This window comes from Gymnoscopelus microlampas (assembly GCF_963454915.1).
Source record: "Gymnoscopelus microlampas genome assembly, chromosome: 9".
Classification (NCBI taxonomy): Eukaryota; Metazoa; Chordata; class Actinopteri; order Myctophiformes; family Myctophidae; genus Gymnoscopelus; species Gymnoscopelus microlampas.
In genome coordinates this window covers 23900792-23915025 of record NC_139946.1, presented here as the reverse complement: position 1 = coordinate 23915025, position 14234 = coordinate 23900792, and the positions used below count along the sequence as shown (strand labels likewise).

Here is a 14234-nt window from a genome sequence, read left to right as displayed (position 1 = left end):
CAAACAAACAATTGTGTTCCCACATATTATGTGGGAACAAAATTAAGGTACTTTTGTGGCCTTCTGCTCTAGTCTTAATCCACTTTAAATACTCGTATAACTCACAATTGTCTTCTATAAACAGTACAAGGACTGAGGGAGGTGTTGAAAGTTCAATGAGTTCAATATTTCATGGTTAATAAATAATAATGAATGTTTTGCTTGATTTTTGTTTATTCTGTGATAAAGTTCAGTTTATTGAATCTTCTGTGTGTTCTGATCATTTCTGATTAAGGTTTCCAATGAGCGGTACTCACAGTTGATTGTTGAGAAAGATGCTCACATCACCAAGACAGAGGCTTCAGCTCGTGAGAATGAGCTAGAGATCCAGCAACTGAAAGGCTCCGTCAGCAGGTGCGCTCCGCCATTCACTTCCTGTGTGTTTCCTTTCCTCAGACTGAAATATGACGCACATAGATAAGAACACGTTGAGGTGCTATACATAAGTCATGAAAATGTGAATTAAGGAGAAGTAAAGACAAAAGAAATAATATGGCAGTTCAAAGTGCAAGATGGCCGATAAGTATTCTAATTAAAATTACAGTGGGGCTGTACTCTATTCTTGGATAAGGGTATTAGTAATGTCTTGATTATATTTTGTCATTATATTTTTCTTCTTAAATGATCACTCTTTTGTTCAATCCCATTCTTTTGAACTTGCATAGCTTTACTTACTTACATGTTCCCTTCACCTCCTTCCTTCAGTGCTGAAGACGCGCTTGCGGCCGTGCAAAAGGTCAGAGAGGAACTGAAACAGACGGTTGAGAAAGCAGAGGCAGACAAACAGAACCACCATCTCAAAACGTCCGCTGAGATCGATGACCTCTGCAGAACCAAGAGCAACCTGGAAGAGCGACTCATTGAGCTCATAAAGTATGAAATGTGTCCTCTCTCACCTGAACACAGGGAAAGTAAATTACAGATTCGATGGATGGATGAGAAACATATTGCTATTAATTAATTTGTGTGTAGGTTTCTGTGCTAGGTGATTTGCCATGTGTTTGATTGATTGATTGATGTACTTTATTTAGTAAGACATGAGAACAGTACATGACAGTACATAACAGTACATGGAAGTACAAATTCGCAATACAAGGTCTACTAAACTGGATAGCTCAGTTAAGCACGTAGGCGGTGGGTTGTGTGTTTTATGAATTGGTCTTCCCAGAAACATTACTCTAGTCTGGATGTCGTTGCAGTCGGGTGGAAACCTTCCATAACAGTTGGAAAATGGAAAAAATAAACAGATCCAATGGATCCAATGTAGTTATTATTTAGATACAAGCTCTTGTTCATATTTATAAAACCCACTGACATTCAATACTTAACCACTTTCATTTTTAAACTGTTTCCAAAATAGTAGATCTCACCTATTTTCGCTACTTTTGTGTGACAGCAAACTAGGGCATTCATTTACAAAAAAATAAATGGAGATACAAGGTTTCTGCCCAACAGTAACAATATGTAGTACTAGCACCACACTGCTGAGGAGTAAAAAAAAAAAGGTGGAGGTGGGTGAAGAAAGCTATTCTCAGTGTAGGGGGTAATATAAGCAATATAGGACAAGATCAAATAAATACTTTGATGGAGGAGAAAGCATGTGAAAAGTAAGGAGAATGCACGAGGCACATGGGTGTGGTTGAGAAATCTTAAAGGCAGAGAAAGACATGCTCCTCTTTGCTTTACAGTCTTAACTAGTTTTTATCAGAAAACCAACATCACCCTGTGTCAGTACCCTTGTCCTCAGCAGGGGATAAAACACCAGCATGTTGACTGTGTCAGCTCCCCATGGGGTGTAGCAATCTAATTTCTCTCTTGCTTGTTTACTCTCATTATTTTCTCCTCCTTCATTATCTTTTGTGCAGTCGCTTCCCGTTGACAACCTGAAGGCACTTCAGAACAAGCAGAGAGAGTGTAGAATTAGAATATAGACTATGCAGGGATTGTGTTGTGTCCAGGTTAGCTCAACTGAATAAGGTGTGAACACATAAACCGCCACAATCTGTTCAGCTTCATGCCTTGCTTCTCTTTTCTGTCTTAATGAAAGCAAAACAATGAGAAGAACAATGGGTTGTGGGGGATCTTTATAAAGAAATGCATTAACATGTGTTTGTTCCTGAAGAATCTGCAAGTGTGAGACATACCATTTATATAATTCTCAAATTATGCAAATTTTAATTTGAAAACTGCCTCCATCTGCTACATTGCTTTGAGTTTTAAACATCAGATGCTGCAGAATTATCTCGGTGTGGATAATCAGCTTTTTAAAAAATATTCACGGATGAAAGGAATCTTCTTCAACTGCAAATAAAAAATATATTTACTGGGGAGAGGGACGGCGTTTCATTACTAGGATCTTCATCAAGATAAACTGATGAAGGTCTGTGTACTGACTACTGAAACGTTCCTCTTCCCCAATATTCCTTTTTCTACAATAGTCGGCGCACAGTCCACTCTGACGCACCTGTCAATTTGTAGTTGTGCAAAAGTTCCATTTGGGTATTTACCAAAAATCTATCTAATAAAAAAATAAAAACTTCAGCTATTTAAAAAATATGTTTTTTTAAATGATGTGTTGACATGAAGAACTTACATTTTCCAGACATAACCATACTCCCAAGACAAATTAGAATTCTTATAAGAGTGTGTGTATGTGTGTGTGTGGGTGTGTGTGTGTGTGGGTGTGTGTTTGCTTTCTGTTTGTGTCCTCGATGGTAGGGACAAGGACGCTCTGTGGCAGAAGTCAGATGCGCTCGAGTTTGAGCAGAAGCTGCGTAATGAGGAGCGCTGGTGGTTGGTGGACAAGGAGGCCACTCACTGCCTGGGGTGCCAGGGCCAGTTCACCTGGTGGCTCCGCAGACACCACTGCAGGTGGGTCCACGGTGGCCCCATGGTCACTACAGCATTGGTTCTCAAACATTTTCATGTCAAGGACCCCCAAATTAATATGTTTGGTCACGGACCCCCATCTGAAAATATTTTGTGACAGGGAGGCCTATACAAGATTTCGGTTGTTAAAATGGTTCAAATATTTTTCCCAAATTTTCCAAATCCTTTTCAAGGTTTTCTTTTAAATAGCGGCTATTTTCTAATAGCCGATGTACAGTATGCTGTAGGATTAAAGTGGTAAAAAAGCTTTTGATGCTATAATAACACATTTTACTGGGGACCCCCTGGAACCCCATCAAGGACCCCTGGGGGTCCTTAGAACCATTGGAGTGGAGCAGTGGTTCCCAAACCTTTTAGCTCAAGACCCAAAAGAGAAATTTGAAATGTCTCCCCGGGACCCAAACTAGTGAAAATAGCAGATCTACAATCGTAACACGTTGTGAGCTTGAAGATCGGCTATTTTCACTATTTCTTAAAAGTTAGATTTTTTTATTTTTTAAATGATTTTGAAAAATGTTTGAATTTATACTAGACGGGTGCTCATGCCATTGCCTTTCGAGTTTCCACTGGAATCTGCAAAGGACCTAGAATTATTTGTCCACTGAGAAATAAATACCATGATTAATACCATGATTGTATAAAATAAAGCCTGATTTGAACAAACAAATAGTGAAATAGTAAGCAGAGAAACAACATGCAAGCGCTCAGTTGTGACTTCTTTTGAATGTTATGGAACCACTGTCCCTACATACAGTACATTAGTCAACTACAGTATGACTGACCACACAAGGAAAACATTATTGTGACAGTGCACCTTCATGCATGTGAAAGCATCATTGTGATCGTACAGCTTAACAAATATGAAAACATTTCATGGTTACATCATCGTAAACGTTTACCATTTCTAGCTGTTCCAAAATTAATGAAAGCGTTTGCTGCCTTTTCATCTTTACTGGTTAATGTTAGCTATACTGGAGGAAAATTCACTGTGCCAGGCATCGTGAATCAGACTACACATTAAAAGTCAATACAGTATGACAACTTTGACCATTTCATTTGTTTTTGTTGTCTTTTTCTTGGCATATGCATTAGTGATGATTGGCTCTTCAAAAGCGTAAAAAAGTTTAACAAGAATTTAAACCGGATTTTGATGCAAATATTCTATTTCCTCACTTGGAGGAAAAACAGTGTCGGAGCATCATTCTGTTGCACTACCCCGCAGCACTACACCCCTGTGAATGTTCAATGTTTTCCTGTTCCAGGCTATGTGGACGTATTTTCTGTTACTACTGCAGTAACAACTTTGCGATGACCAAGCACAGTGGGAAGAAGGAGCGCTGCTGTAGGGAGTGTTACACACAGCACAGTGCCGTGGTGGAGAGGTTCACAGCGGCCGAACTGAGTCCTGGAGACACCCAGCCACCTCCACCCGGAGCTGAGCCACGCTCACCTCCTGAACCAGCGCCGTATAAACCTACTCCAAGGGTAACAGGTCAGAAGATACATGGTGGAGTGAAAAACACATTTATAAACATGCTCTACAATCGCTTGTGTTTTTTCCAACATGGCTGCCACACACGCTCACATTGGTACGATTGCGATATGCACAAACACCCATACATGTGCAGAAATAAATTGAAGGTGGGAGAAAATCACCTCAATTTACCCGGTAAGCACAAAGTAATAGCAGGCATTTTCTCACGGAGGCTCTTGACGTTCTTTCAAAGGCAGTTACAGTAAAGAGCTCTTTTGTGTTAGCTGGTAACTTATCAGCAGAACTGAAAAGACTAGCCTCAATATGTTACGGAACAAGGAGAGGAAATGCTGCTGTTGCTGCTGCAGAAGCTCACTCAATAGACAGAAGTGGAAGCTGGTGACATTTTTAGCGGTGCCAGCCGCTCTATATTTGACTATGTCCGTCCGTATGTCCGTTTGTCCGTTTGTCCGTTTGTCCGTTTGAGCACGGGCTTTAAACAGCTATAACTCCAGTTCGCAGCATGCCAGCAAGTCCAAATTTGGTATGTGGACTTAGACCACCAATAGGGACGAGCATTGACTGCTGAAGCCCCGCCCCGCCCTATTATAGCGCCACCAGGAGGCCTCTGGCTTTAAACAGCTATAACTCCAGTTTGCAGCATGCCACCAAGTCCAAATTTGGTATGTGGACTTACACCACCAATAGGGACGAGCATTAATTGCTGAAGCCCCGGCCCGCCCTATTATAGCGCCACCAGGAGGCCACTCATCAAAGGCACCGCTTCCTTCACACAGGGTGCGATTTTTGTTTCTGCATGCCACCTGTCGCTGCTTTACTGATACCGTTCAGTTTGAAGAAGCTAATCCTGGGGGGGGGCTTTTCCCCCCAATGGTAGTATTTTTATAATGGCAACTTAGGAAGCTGTTGAGCTTGAGGCTTTTTTTAAGGCAAACAACCTGAGCTCCTCTTAAGGTTAAAGCTTTCATTTGTATTCGAACACTAATTACAGTCAAATGTTTTGTTCTTATTGCGTTGGTCTGTTAACATGCATACCGGTACTCCCCACATAGTGTCGGACCCCAGCAGCAGATCTGATGATGGAGTCTTTGACATAATCACAGAGGAGGAAGTGAATGGCGTCTATGACAGCGACACCATGTCTCAAACCACAGGGGGTTCCCTGGAAGGAGAGATGGACAGGAGGCCTCCAGGAGCGTTAGATATGTGAGTGTGTGACATTGTAGATGCTCACTGTCGCAACCATACCTAATTGTGTACCTGTGAGGAACCACCTGAAAGATGTACAATTGAAATACTCTTGTATAGCATCCTCCTGTTATTTCTTCACACAACATCAACAAGAACACGTTTTGATTATTGTGACTACCCACACACACACACACACACACACACACACACACACACACACACACACACACACACACACACACACACACACACTTCAATCCCCAACTTACGAAACTTATGAAGTTCGTGATGACTTCATGCACTCATGTACTCATGTACGCACTACGCACTACGCACTCACGCACTCACACACACTGTCTCTCACTCTCTGATGTTTAATTTGTTTGCCCTACGCTGCTGCATGTTTGACTGCAAATGTAGTCATGATTAAATGAGTGAGAGGCAGATTAATGGTGACATTTATAAGGATCTTCATTAGAAAACAGCGTCATAATTTGAGCTTGCAGTATGCATTTTGACAAATTTCACATACTTTATGATGTCACCACATATTCTTGTTGTGTTGTGCTGGTGGTGATGAGTCCACATGCATAATGAATCCATTAAGAACGGTTTCATTTTTAGATGTCTTTGGCTACTTGACAATTTCTGCAATTTGAATACATATATTTCTTTTAAGCGAGCATTTTTAACTCCAATATTTGCTTCTGGGGGGGGGGTGGGTTATCAAAGTGAAATCAAAGTGAGAACACCAATATCAGAAAAGCTTGTTCATGAAGTGTGGTGTTATGGTGGTGTTTAAGATATGTTTTGAGAGGTATCAGATAAAAATAAACAGTCATTTACAGTCCGATACTATATCAGGTTGGCAGGCGGGTGGTGTCTGTGGCTAGCATGGAGATATGCCCATATATGGACTGGACATTCACCACAAGTTCGCACGTCAAATCAATCTGGGAAACCATCAGCAAAAAAAGAAAAAAGAAATGTTTCTTATGTCTTGAGAGATGGCCATATATGGAGATCGCTGCCATCAAATCATCATTGTTAGGCAACAGTTTTATGCCCATATGGAAGTCCCCGATGTCAGTGCAAATCAACGTTTTAGTTAGCACTTAGTACTGTGACGATACGTCACAGTACTAAGTGCCCGGATTATGCCGAAATATGGCCATTCCTGATCTCACAATACTGACATAATTGCTGACTAATATCATAGCAAGGGTGTGTCTGATGTCTCCATATGGAGATCTCCGACGTCGGCGCAATTGATGCCCAAATATGGACAGAGGAAGGAGGCAGAGTGGGAAAGAGAGCCTATTTCCCCCACACAATAACCTGACCAATGTTGGGTACTGGGGAACCTGAATGAAAAGAACAATTCGTCACTTTGCGACGCGTTCTCAGCGCAATCACCCAGGCAACATCTGGCAAGCTGATAATGTGGCACTTCGCTCTGCATTTTCTGCTCCTGCAAGGAAAAACAAACAAAACTGTTTTGAGGAATGACATCGTGCAGTATCAAAGTAGTTTAAATATACTGTATGCATGAAAATTGCTCACATTTTGTCACATTTATCATTGTTTAGTTTAGAGTCTAAACTTTAGACACGATTCAAACGTCTTTAAATCTGGGACCCATCATGCTCCAGTGCAGTTTGGGCATATGCAAACAGTAAGAGTGACAAATGAAGACCCACATGAAAATAACAGATCTACTGTATCTGCATTTCTTTTGTGCGGGACACGTCATACGACAAAGTATTAATCCATTTACCGTAAGTTGTGTTGCCATGATCCCTGAGGATACTACCAACATGTGCGAGAAGGGACACCCTCTGCTTTGTTGCCGTTTAGGGGTATAGCATAGAGATGAACATAGAAAGACCACAGACGTAAACCACAGTCCTCCTTAATATATCACAACATGTCTTTTTTGACCCATCAATCATCAGAGGCACAGGAGAGTTGACCCCAGATGACCCGGAGGAGCATGTGGTGACCTCGCAAGATTCCGAGATCAACCTTCTCAAGTCCGGAGAAGTCACGTAAGTCTGTTAACTGTACGGTATGTCCTAGGGACAAAGGGATTCATTAGTAGTATGTAACTGATTCTATCTTGAGTCACCTCCATATTTTGCCCTAACTTCTAGGGTCTCAGGGATATTGTTTAAGAGCACGGTGCTCCTTACTAATAATGTTTCGCTTGTCATGCTGGTGTGCTGTACTGAATGAAGCACATTCCACCACGGCACTTTTTTGTAATTTCCTCTCAGTGAGTGTCAACTAAGTGTGTGTAACTACATTAACACTGGCATCCCTATATTGGGCAAATTGTATACAAAAAAAAAAGTATTTATTTAAAACATTGAAAATAGAAATCTACAAGCTCACGGTGCTTTGCAATTTTTTGTATCTGTCGTACAACAAATTATATAGGGCATAAGTGGTTCATATTTAAAGTGATTTATGCTGGATGCACCAAAGCCATCTTTAACTGATTATCTCCTCCTTAAAGGCTGGCTGTGCCTCTCAGCATTGACGACATTTCTCAGTTTGGCGATGGCTCCAGGGAGCTCTTCGTCAAGTCCAGCTGCTACAGTGTCATAGCCATTGTTGTGAGTGACAGTGGGCCAACCATTAGCTGGATGTTCTCCTCAGAACCCAAGAGCATCTCCTTTAGTGTAGTTTACCGGGAAACCTCTGACTCCCCAGTGGAGCAGTCCAAGGTATGTCAAATTGTCAATTTACCTACGGTATTCCAGAGTGAGATCAGAGTAATGGCATGAACCCTAGTCAACAAACGACAGGGTAAATGGTCACTTAAGTAGAGTGCAAAGAAAAAAATGTTGTGCCTCAAAGAAAATAGGATAAAGGGTAAACATCAAACCTAGCATCTGTCTAAATTACATGCTTATCTAAATGGCATTCTTAGCATTTATGGTCAAGCAAAAACGTATTCTAAATAACAAACAAAAACATGTGGACCTATCTGCATAGTATAACTACTTTAGCATCTATCAAAATAGGTGAAAAGAAGGGATTCAGGTGTGTATACTGTAAGTTTTGTGATAGCTATTGGCCATAATTTACTGTAACTTTGACGCAAATGTGAGAAGATATAAATTAGGCCTCTAATGATCACTTTTGGGCTACTTTATTTGTATAGCACAGTTCATGTACATAATTGTAGTTATTTGTAATTATAATTATAGTTCTATAGTTATTGTACTGTACTGTGCTTTAGTTACTACTATATATATTTTCATCTCTACTTGAGTCCTGGCTATGTAGTGCTTTGTACATCTGTGTAGTATTGGGTAATAAAGGTCCCCTAGAGCCAGTACAGCAGTTAGGTCCACCAATTACTGTGCTGTAACAGCTCAGTTATGTCTGTGGTTGGTTTTCTCAATCAGAGCTAATCTTTTACATCAGAGACAATCACAGTTTAATCCAAGATGGCTAGCACTCATTGTGCATGCCTTTTGCCATAAAATAATTAAATATCGCTACCAACTAGGAATAGGCACAGCTACATCCTGAGTGTTCATTTAATTTGGAGAATGTATAAACAGACCATTTCACCGGAGAGGTTACGGATAAGAAGAAGGATAGACACCCGCTGTTTTCCATGTGAAGCATGGACCCCCTGCTATATTCAAATCTGCAAGTATAATACAGGTGAAAATATTTCACATGATTTAGCCACACCTGTAGTTTACCAGAATAACAGATGAGGAACCAGTGATTTCAGGGAAGAGGAAGTGGCCCTAGCGATAAACAGGAACCAAAATAAATGAATACATGAACATTACGCAGATGGATTCCGGGATTGAAAAAAAATATTATATGTTATATCATCCTTGTCAACCTCATTAATGTGGCTGCACTGGAACATGATGGGAGACTGAATTTTATTCAAAAGACTATGACTAAAACTAAATAAAAATTTGCTGTCAAAATTAACACAGATTCAAAGACGTTTGAATCATGGCTAAAGTTTAGACTCTAAACTAAACAATGATAAAGGTATAAAGGTGATAAGGAGGCCATTTTCATGCATACAGTATATGGCCCCCCACAGGCAAGCAGTCCACATGCTTGTTTTCATGTGTGTATGGAACAGGAGCGCCCCCTATGGAGCACAGATCTAATCAGCAGGCGGTGACAATCCATGAAGTGGCCATGTGCGCTAAAGCAGTGGTTCCCAAACGTTTTAGCTTGAGACCCAAAAGAGAAGTTTTACGTCTCCCCAGGAATTTTTCACAAAATGTAGGGAAACGAAGGGATATTTACTTGTGAGTCGTGACCCATAAAAATGTGTCCACGACCCACAAATGGGTACCGACCCAGTGTTTGGGAAACAATGCGCTAAAGCACATATAATGTCGATTCAGGTTTGATTCCACCTCCTGACCTTCATTACATGTCTTCCATTCTCTCTCCATATTCCATATGTTGTTCATGTTGGGCAGAAACCTTTATCTCCATATTTCTTTCATAAATTGATTTAGCTGTTCTGGTTTCTAAATGTGCCACTTCTTCTATGATTATTATTATACGTATGTAATGCACTTGACCAGCAGGAGTGTTCTGTTTTATTTGGTGGTTTGTTTGGCACCCGCCCCCATGAAAATCTTCACGGCCAAAAAACACTTTGACAAAACACTTTGCTGGGTATTTGTCTTGGTATTTGGACTGGCCTGATTGCGCCAGTCTACCGCCCTCCAAACTGGAAGTTTTAGTCTTGTTACATGATACAGCACATCGTTAAACGGATTATTCAATTACAATGTATTCTACAAATTTTCAGTTGATCAATTAATAGATTAATCTGACCAAGCTCATCTTCTCTTCTCAGGTTTTGATCCCCCTGACCCGATGTAACTCCCATAAAGAGACCATTCAGGGACAGCTGAAAGTCAGAAAACCTGGGCTCTACACGCTTATCTTTGACAACTCCTTCTCACGGTAGGAGACTCTTGACGTCTCCCCTTGTCCTTCTGCTGAGAGGCTCGTTTTCACTCCAAAAGAGTCAAAGAGCCTATGGCCTAAAGCTTCTATGGCCATCATCAACTACTACCTGTTTTCAGTGGTTAGCTGTGCATGTGTGAGAGACCAAAAGTCTCTGCAAGGATAGTAAAACCGTAAATCCATGGTCGTTGAGACTCGAGGGGAAGCCACACCATTATTAGTGTCTTAAGAGTTAAACTGCTATTGATATCCCTCCAAAAATAGTTATGTAAACGTGTGTGTGTGTGTGTGTGTGTGTGTGTGTGTGAGTGCGCGCAGAGTGCTGGTGGTAGGGTGTATGTGCGGGGAAGGGGGTGTTAATCAATAAGAAAAAAGGAGAAGGTCTGCACACTTAATGCTCTTAATGCTCCCAAAATGTTGTATTTATTAAGCGGTAAAAACACAACGTTTCGGCCTCTGCGGCCTTCGTCAGGTGTACTCTGTACCGTGTGCGGACCTTCTCCTTTTCTACAGCGTTACCTATTTGATCCAGCACCCCCGGAAATAGCCTGCTTGTATGTGTGTGCACCTCTTGGATTGCTAGGGGTTAATCAATTAAACACACTTGTCCATTCCAATTATGACTTCATCAGTTACCCACGAGTTGACTATACTGAAAGATATCACTTGCAACTCACAGAGAGAGAACAATTTCATGCATCATGAAATTGGATATTGATTCATATCGAACACACTTAATGTTTGTGTGTGTGTGTGTGTGTGTGTGTGTGTGTGTGTGTGTGTGTGTGTGTGTGTGTGTGTGTGTGTGTGTGTGTGTGTGTGTGTGTGTGTGTGTGTGTGTGTGTGTGTGTGTGTGTGTGTGTGTGCCTTTGTGCCTTTGATTAAATTTCCTGCTGTGTGTCGGCATCCCTTCTCATTTACACAACTGCAGCTCTTTCATCTGCAACCTTATCATTACAGGTTCATCTCTAAGAAGGTCCTATACCACTTGACAATCGAGAAGCCTGTCATCTACGATGGAAGTGACTTTCCTTGATGCTGGAGTGCAAGAGAAGCACACATGGCAGAGGTTATGGGGATAGAAGTTCCATATGGGGTTAAAGGACAATGTCCATATTATCTTTTGTCATTTTCAGTTATTTCATTTGCTCTTTTGTTTCTATATCCCCATTTCTAGCCGTAGTTTATCTTTACTTAAGTTGTTTTTTTCAAAACCTCAATTGTGAAGGTTCCCTACTACATTATTTAATACTAAGATTTTATGTTTCACGGTATGTTCTTTTACTGTTGCATCAGCGAAATGTTAATGGAAATTAATGGACTTTAATGGACATTTTAAAATGAGAACTACTATAGGGGCACCTTCAAGTTCAGCTACTCACCAAGTAATGTACCCTAATCATTTAATCACCCTTTGCTTGGCATTTGTTTAATCATGGGACATTTAGTTTCTGATCGTGTATTACCTGCTCACTTTGACATTGAAACTTTTAGAGAATACAGCAGGGGATCACAGCAAGCAACAGCATTACATGTTGTAATGCTACTGTATAAATCTGTGTCAGAAAAACAATTGCAATCAAACAAAAAGTACATCTTTTCTATAGGGAGTGGAAGAGAAAAAAACGATTTACTCATCAGGCGTCAAGTATTTTTGAAGAACGTGCTGGACCTTCAACAGCGTGCAAGGACCCAGGGAAGAAACATAAGTCGATCAAGGAAAAGGAAATCAAATGCCAAAATTCCAATTATTTTTACTTCCTCAACAGGGAGACAATTCAACAAAATAATAGCTAGGCACAGATAATTAAAGCTAGTTCAAGCTTCAGGGTAGAACCGAACGGCAAGATTGATGCACTTTCTCTGCACCTGATGCAATATTCTCAGGAGGGAGAGGCTTTGCATTGTTTCTCACAGCACTCAGTTGGCACTTAAGACCACATCTGTATTTTTTAACGGTTGTTTTTGCTTAAAACGAAAAGACTGCTATCTTTATTGACACCTATTTTTTTTTCCATCCCAAGTGGACACCGCACAAACAGACTTTGAGTTTTCATAAATACGCTGAGTGTCAAACACTATGATAACATGCAGAAACTACATAGCTGGCTGTCAATTAACAATTATTCCAAGTGCCAGTTAGTTGTACCTGCCAGAGGTGTGATCCCCTTTGTACTTTGCAGCAATTGTACGTTTTAACCCTTCAAATGTCCTTCAAACGTTATACTTACTGTAGCATGACATATGAAGTCCTACAGATCCCAATGTGTTTGAATGTGTGCTGTTTAATTTGAAACCTTAACTCTCAAAGCAATAATGAATGATCTTTGATCATTTCACATGGAGTTGTTCATACACTTATTAATGAAGCAAGGGCTAAATGCTGCTCTCACAGAGATCTGTTTGCATTTCACAAACATTTCTCTTTTTTATTCTTTGATTGGTGTAATTCTGTGCAATTTATATACTAAGCCTCATATTTTTCTCTATAGAATTGCACTTTGTGAGGGTATTATTTTTATTTTTTAAAGAATCATGTTACAAAAATATTTTAAAAATAAATCTGTTACTTTTATATGGTATTTGTCAAAGAAGAATCACACAGGTACAGCTTTTCTACTTATTGTCTTTGACTTGTCAGTGCTGGGGAAGTGAAAGGTTAACTTGTGTTCCCTATCAACACTCTAAAGTGATAGACCTGTCAAACACAGTGAATATGAATAAAATCTGAGAGCACCCACTTGTGTGTAGTTCACTTGGCTATATATGAGAGCTTGAACTTTACAAAATGTCCACAGTACGGATCTGTGTGATGGCACTAAAAATGTCACAATGCTGCCCGCACAGAATAGATTGCTTTTCTTTCATTCAGCAGCATCCACATGCTGAATATACTGGTCAATATACTGAATCGAAATGTCAACCCAGTTTGTGCATTACATCTCCAAGTATACTACTTGGCTCACACCACTGGCGGACTGGGAACAAATAAGTGTCGAAATTGAATCTAACAGGCTATAATTCCACAATTAAGACGCAAACAGACTAGACAGCTAAATTGATGTATGGAATTACATTATTTGCACTAATGCACATGACTGCACTTTCTGACTTGGGAGCACAACACACAGGCTGTGATCTGTGATGATGAGCACGCTGAAAAGCAGTGGTGTAAAGTAAGTAAGTACATTTACTCAAGTACTGTACTTAAGTACAATTTTGAGGTATTTATTACTTTACTGGAGTATTTCCAATATTCAGTACTTTTACTTCTACTCCACTACATCTCAGAGGCAAATATTGTAGTTTGTACTCCACCACTACAATTATCTGAAAACTTCAGGTAGGCTACTTTGTAGATTTGGATTATTATTGCAAAACTTATACCCACTTCAGCCCTATACATTTCGGCCATTTGAAAATAGCCGATCTACAAGCTCGCTATGCATTGTGAGCTTGTAGATCTGCTATTTTCAAAAGATTTGTATACATTTTGAACTTGTGAAATGGGACATTCTGCATAACAAGTACTTTCTACTTTTGGTACATACCAATACTTTTGTACTTTATTAGTTACTCAAGTACATTTTTCATTCCGTACTTTTGCTTGTAAGGGCGCGCTCCCACCGCACTTTTATTTTACCTC

At 40.2% G+C, this 14234-nt stretch overlaps 1 protein-coding gene across 4 annotated transcripts in view; it reads left to right on the top strand.

Moving 5' to 3' along the window:
- Positions 1–13328, top strand: part of fyco1a (FYVE and coiled-coil domain autophagy adaptor 1a) — a 28139-nt gene extending 14811 nt beyond the window's left edge. For all 4 annotated transcript variants that reach the window (XM_084067344.1, XM_084067341.1, XM_084067342.1 and 1 more), the window contains exons 11-19: positions 275–393; positions 745–912; positions 2758–2910; positions 4191–4420; positions 5476–5629; positions 7570–7662; positions 8133–8343; positions 10476–10585; positions 11549–13328. In XM_084067344.1, the coding sequence (XP_083923470.1) occupies positions 275–393; positions 745–912; positions 2758–2910; positions 4191–4420; positions 5476–5629; positions 7570–7662; positions 8133–8343; positions 10476–10585; positions 11549–11624 (1314 nt within the window). In that variant the 3' untranslated portion in view covers positions 11625–13328. The remainder of the gene's footprint in view (positions 1–274; positions 394–744; positions 913–2757; positions 2911–4190; positions 4421–5475; positions 5630–7569; positions 7663–8132; positions 8344–10475; positions 10586–11548) is intronic.
- Positions 13329–14234: the final 906 nt, after the last annotated feature.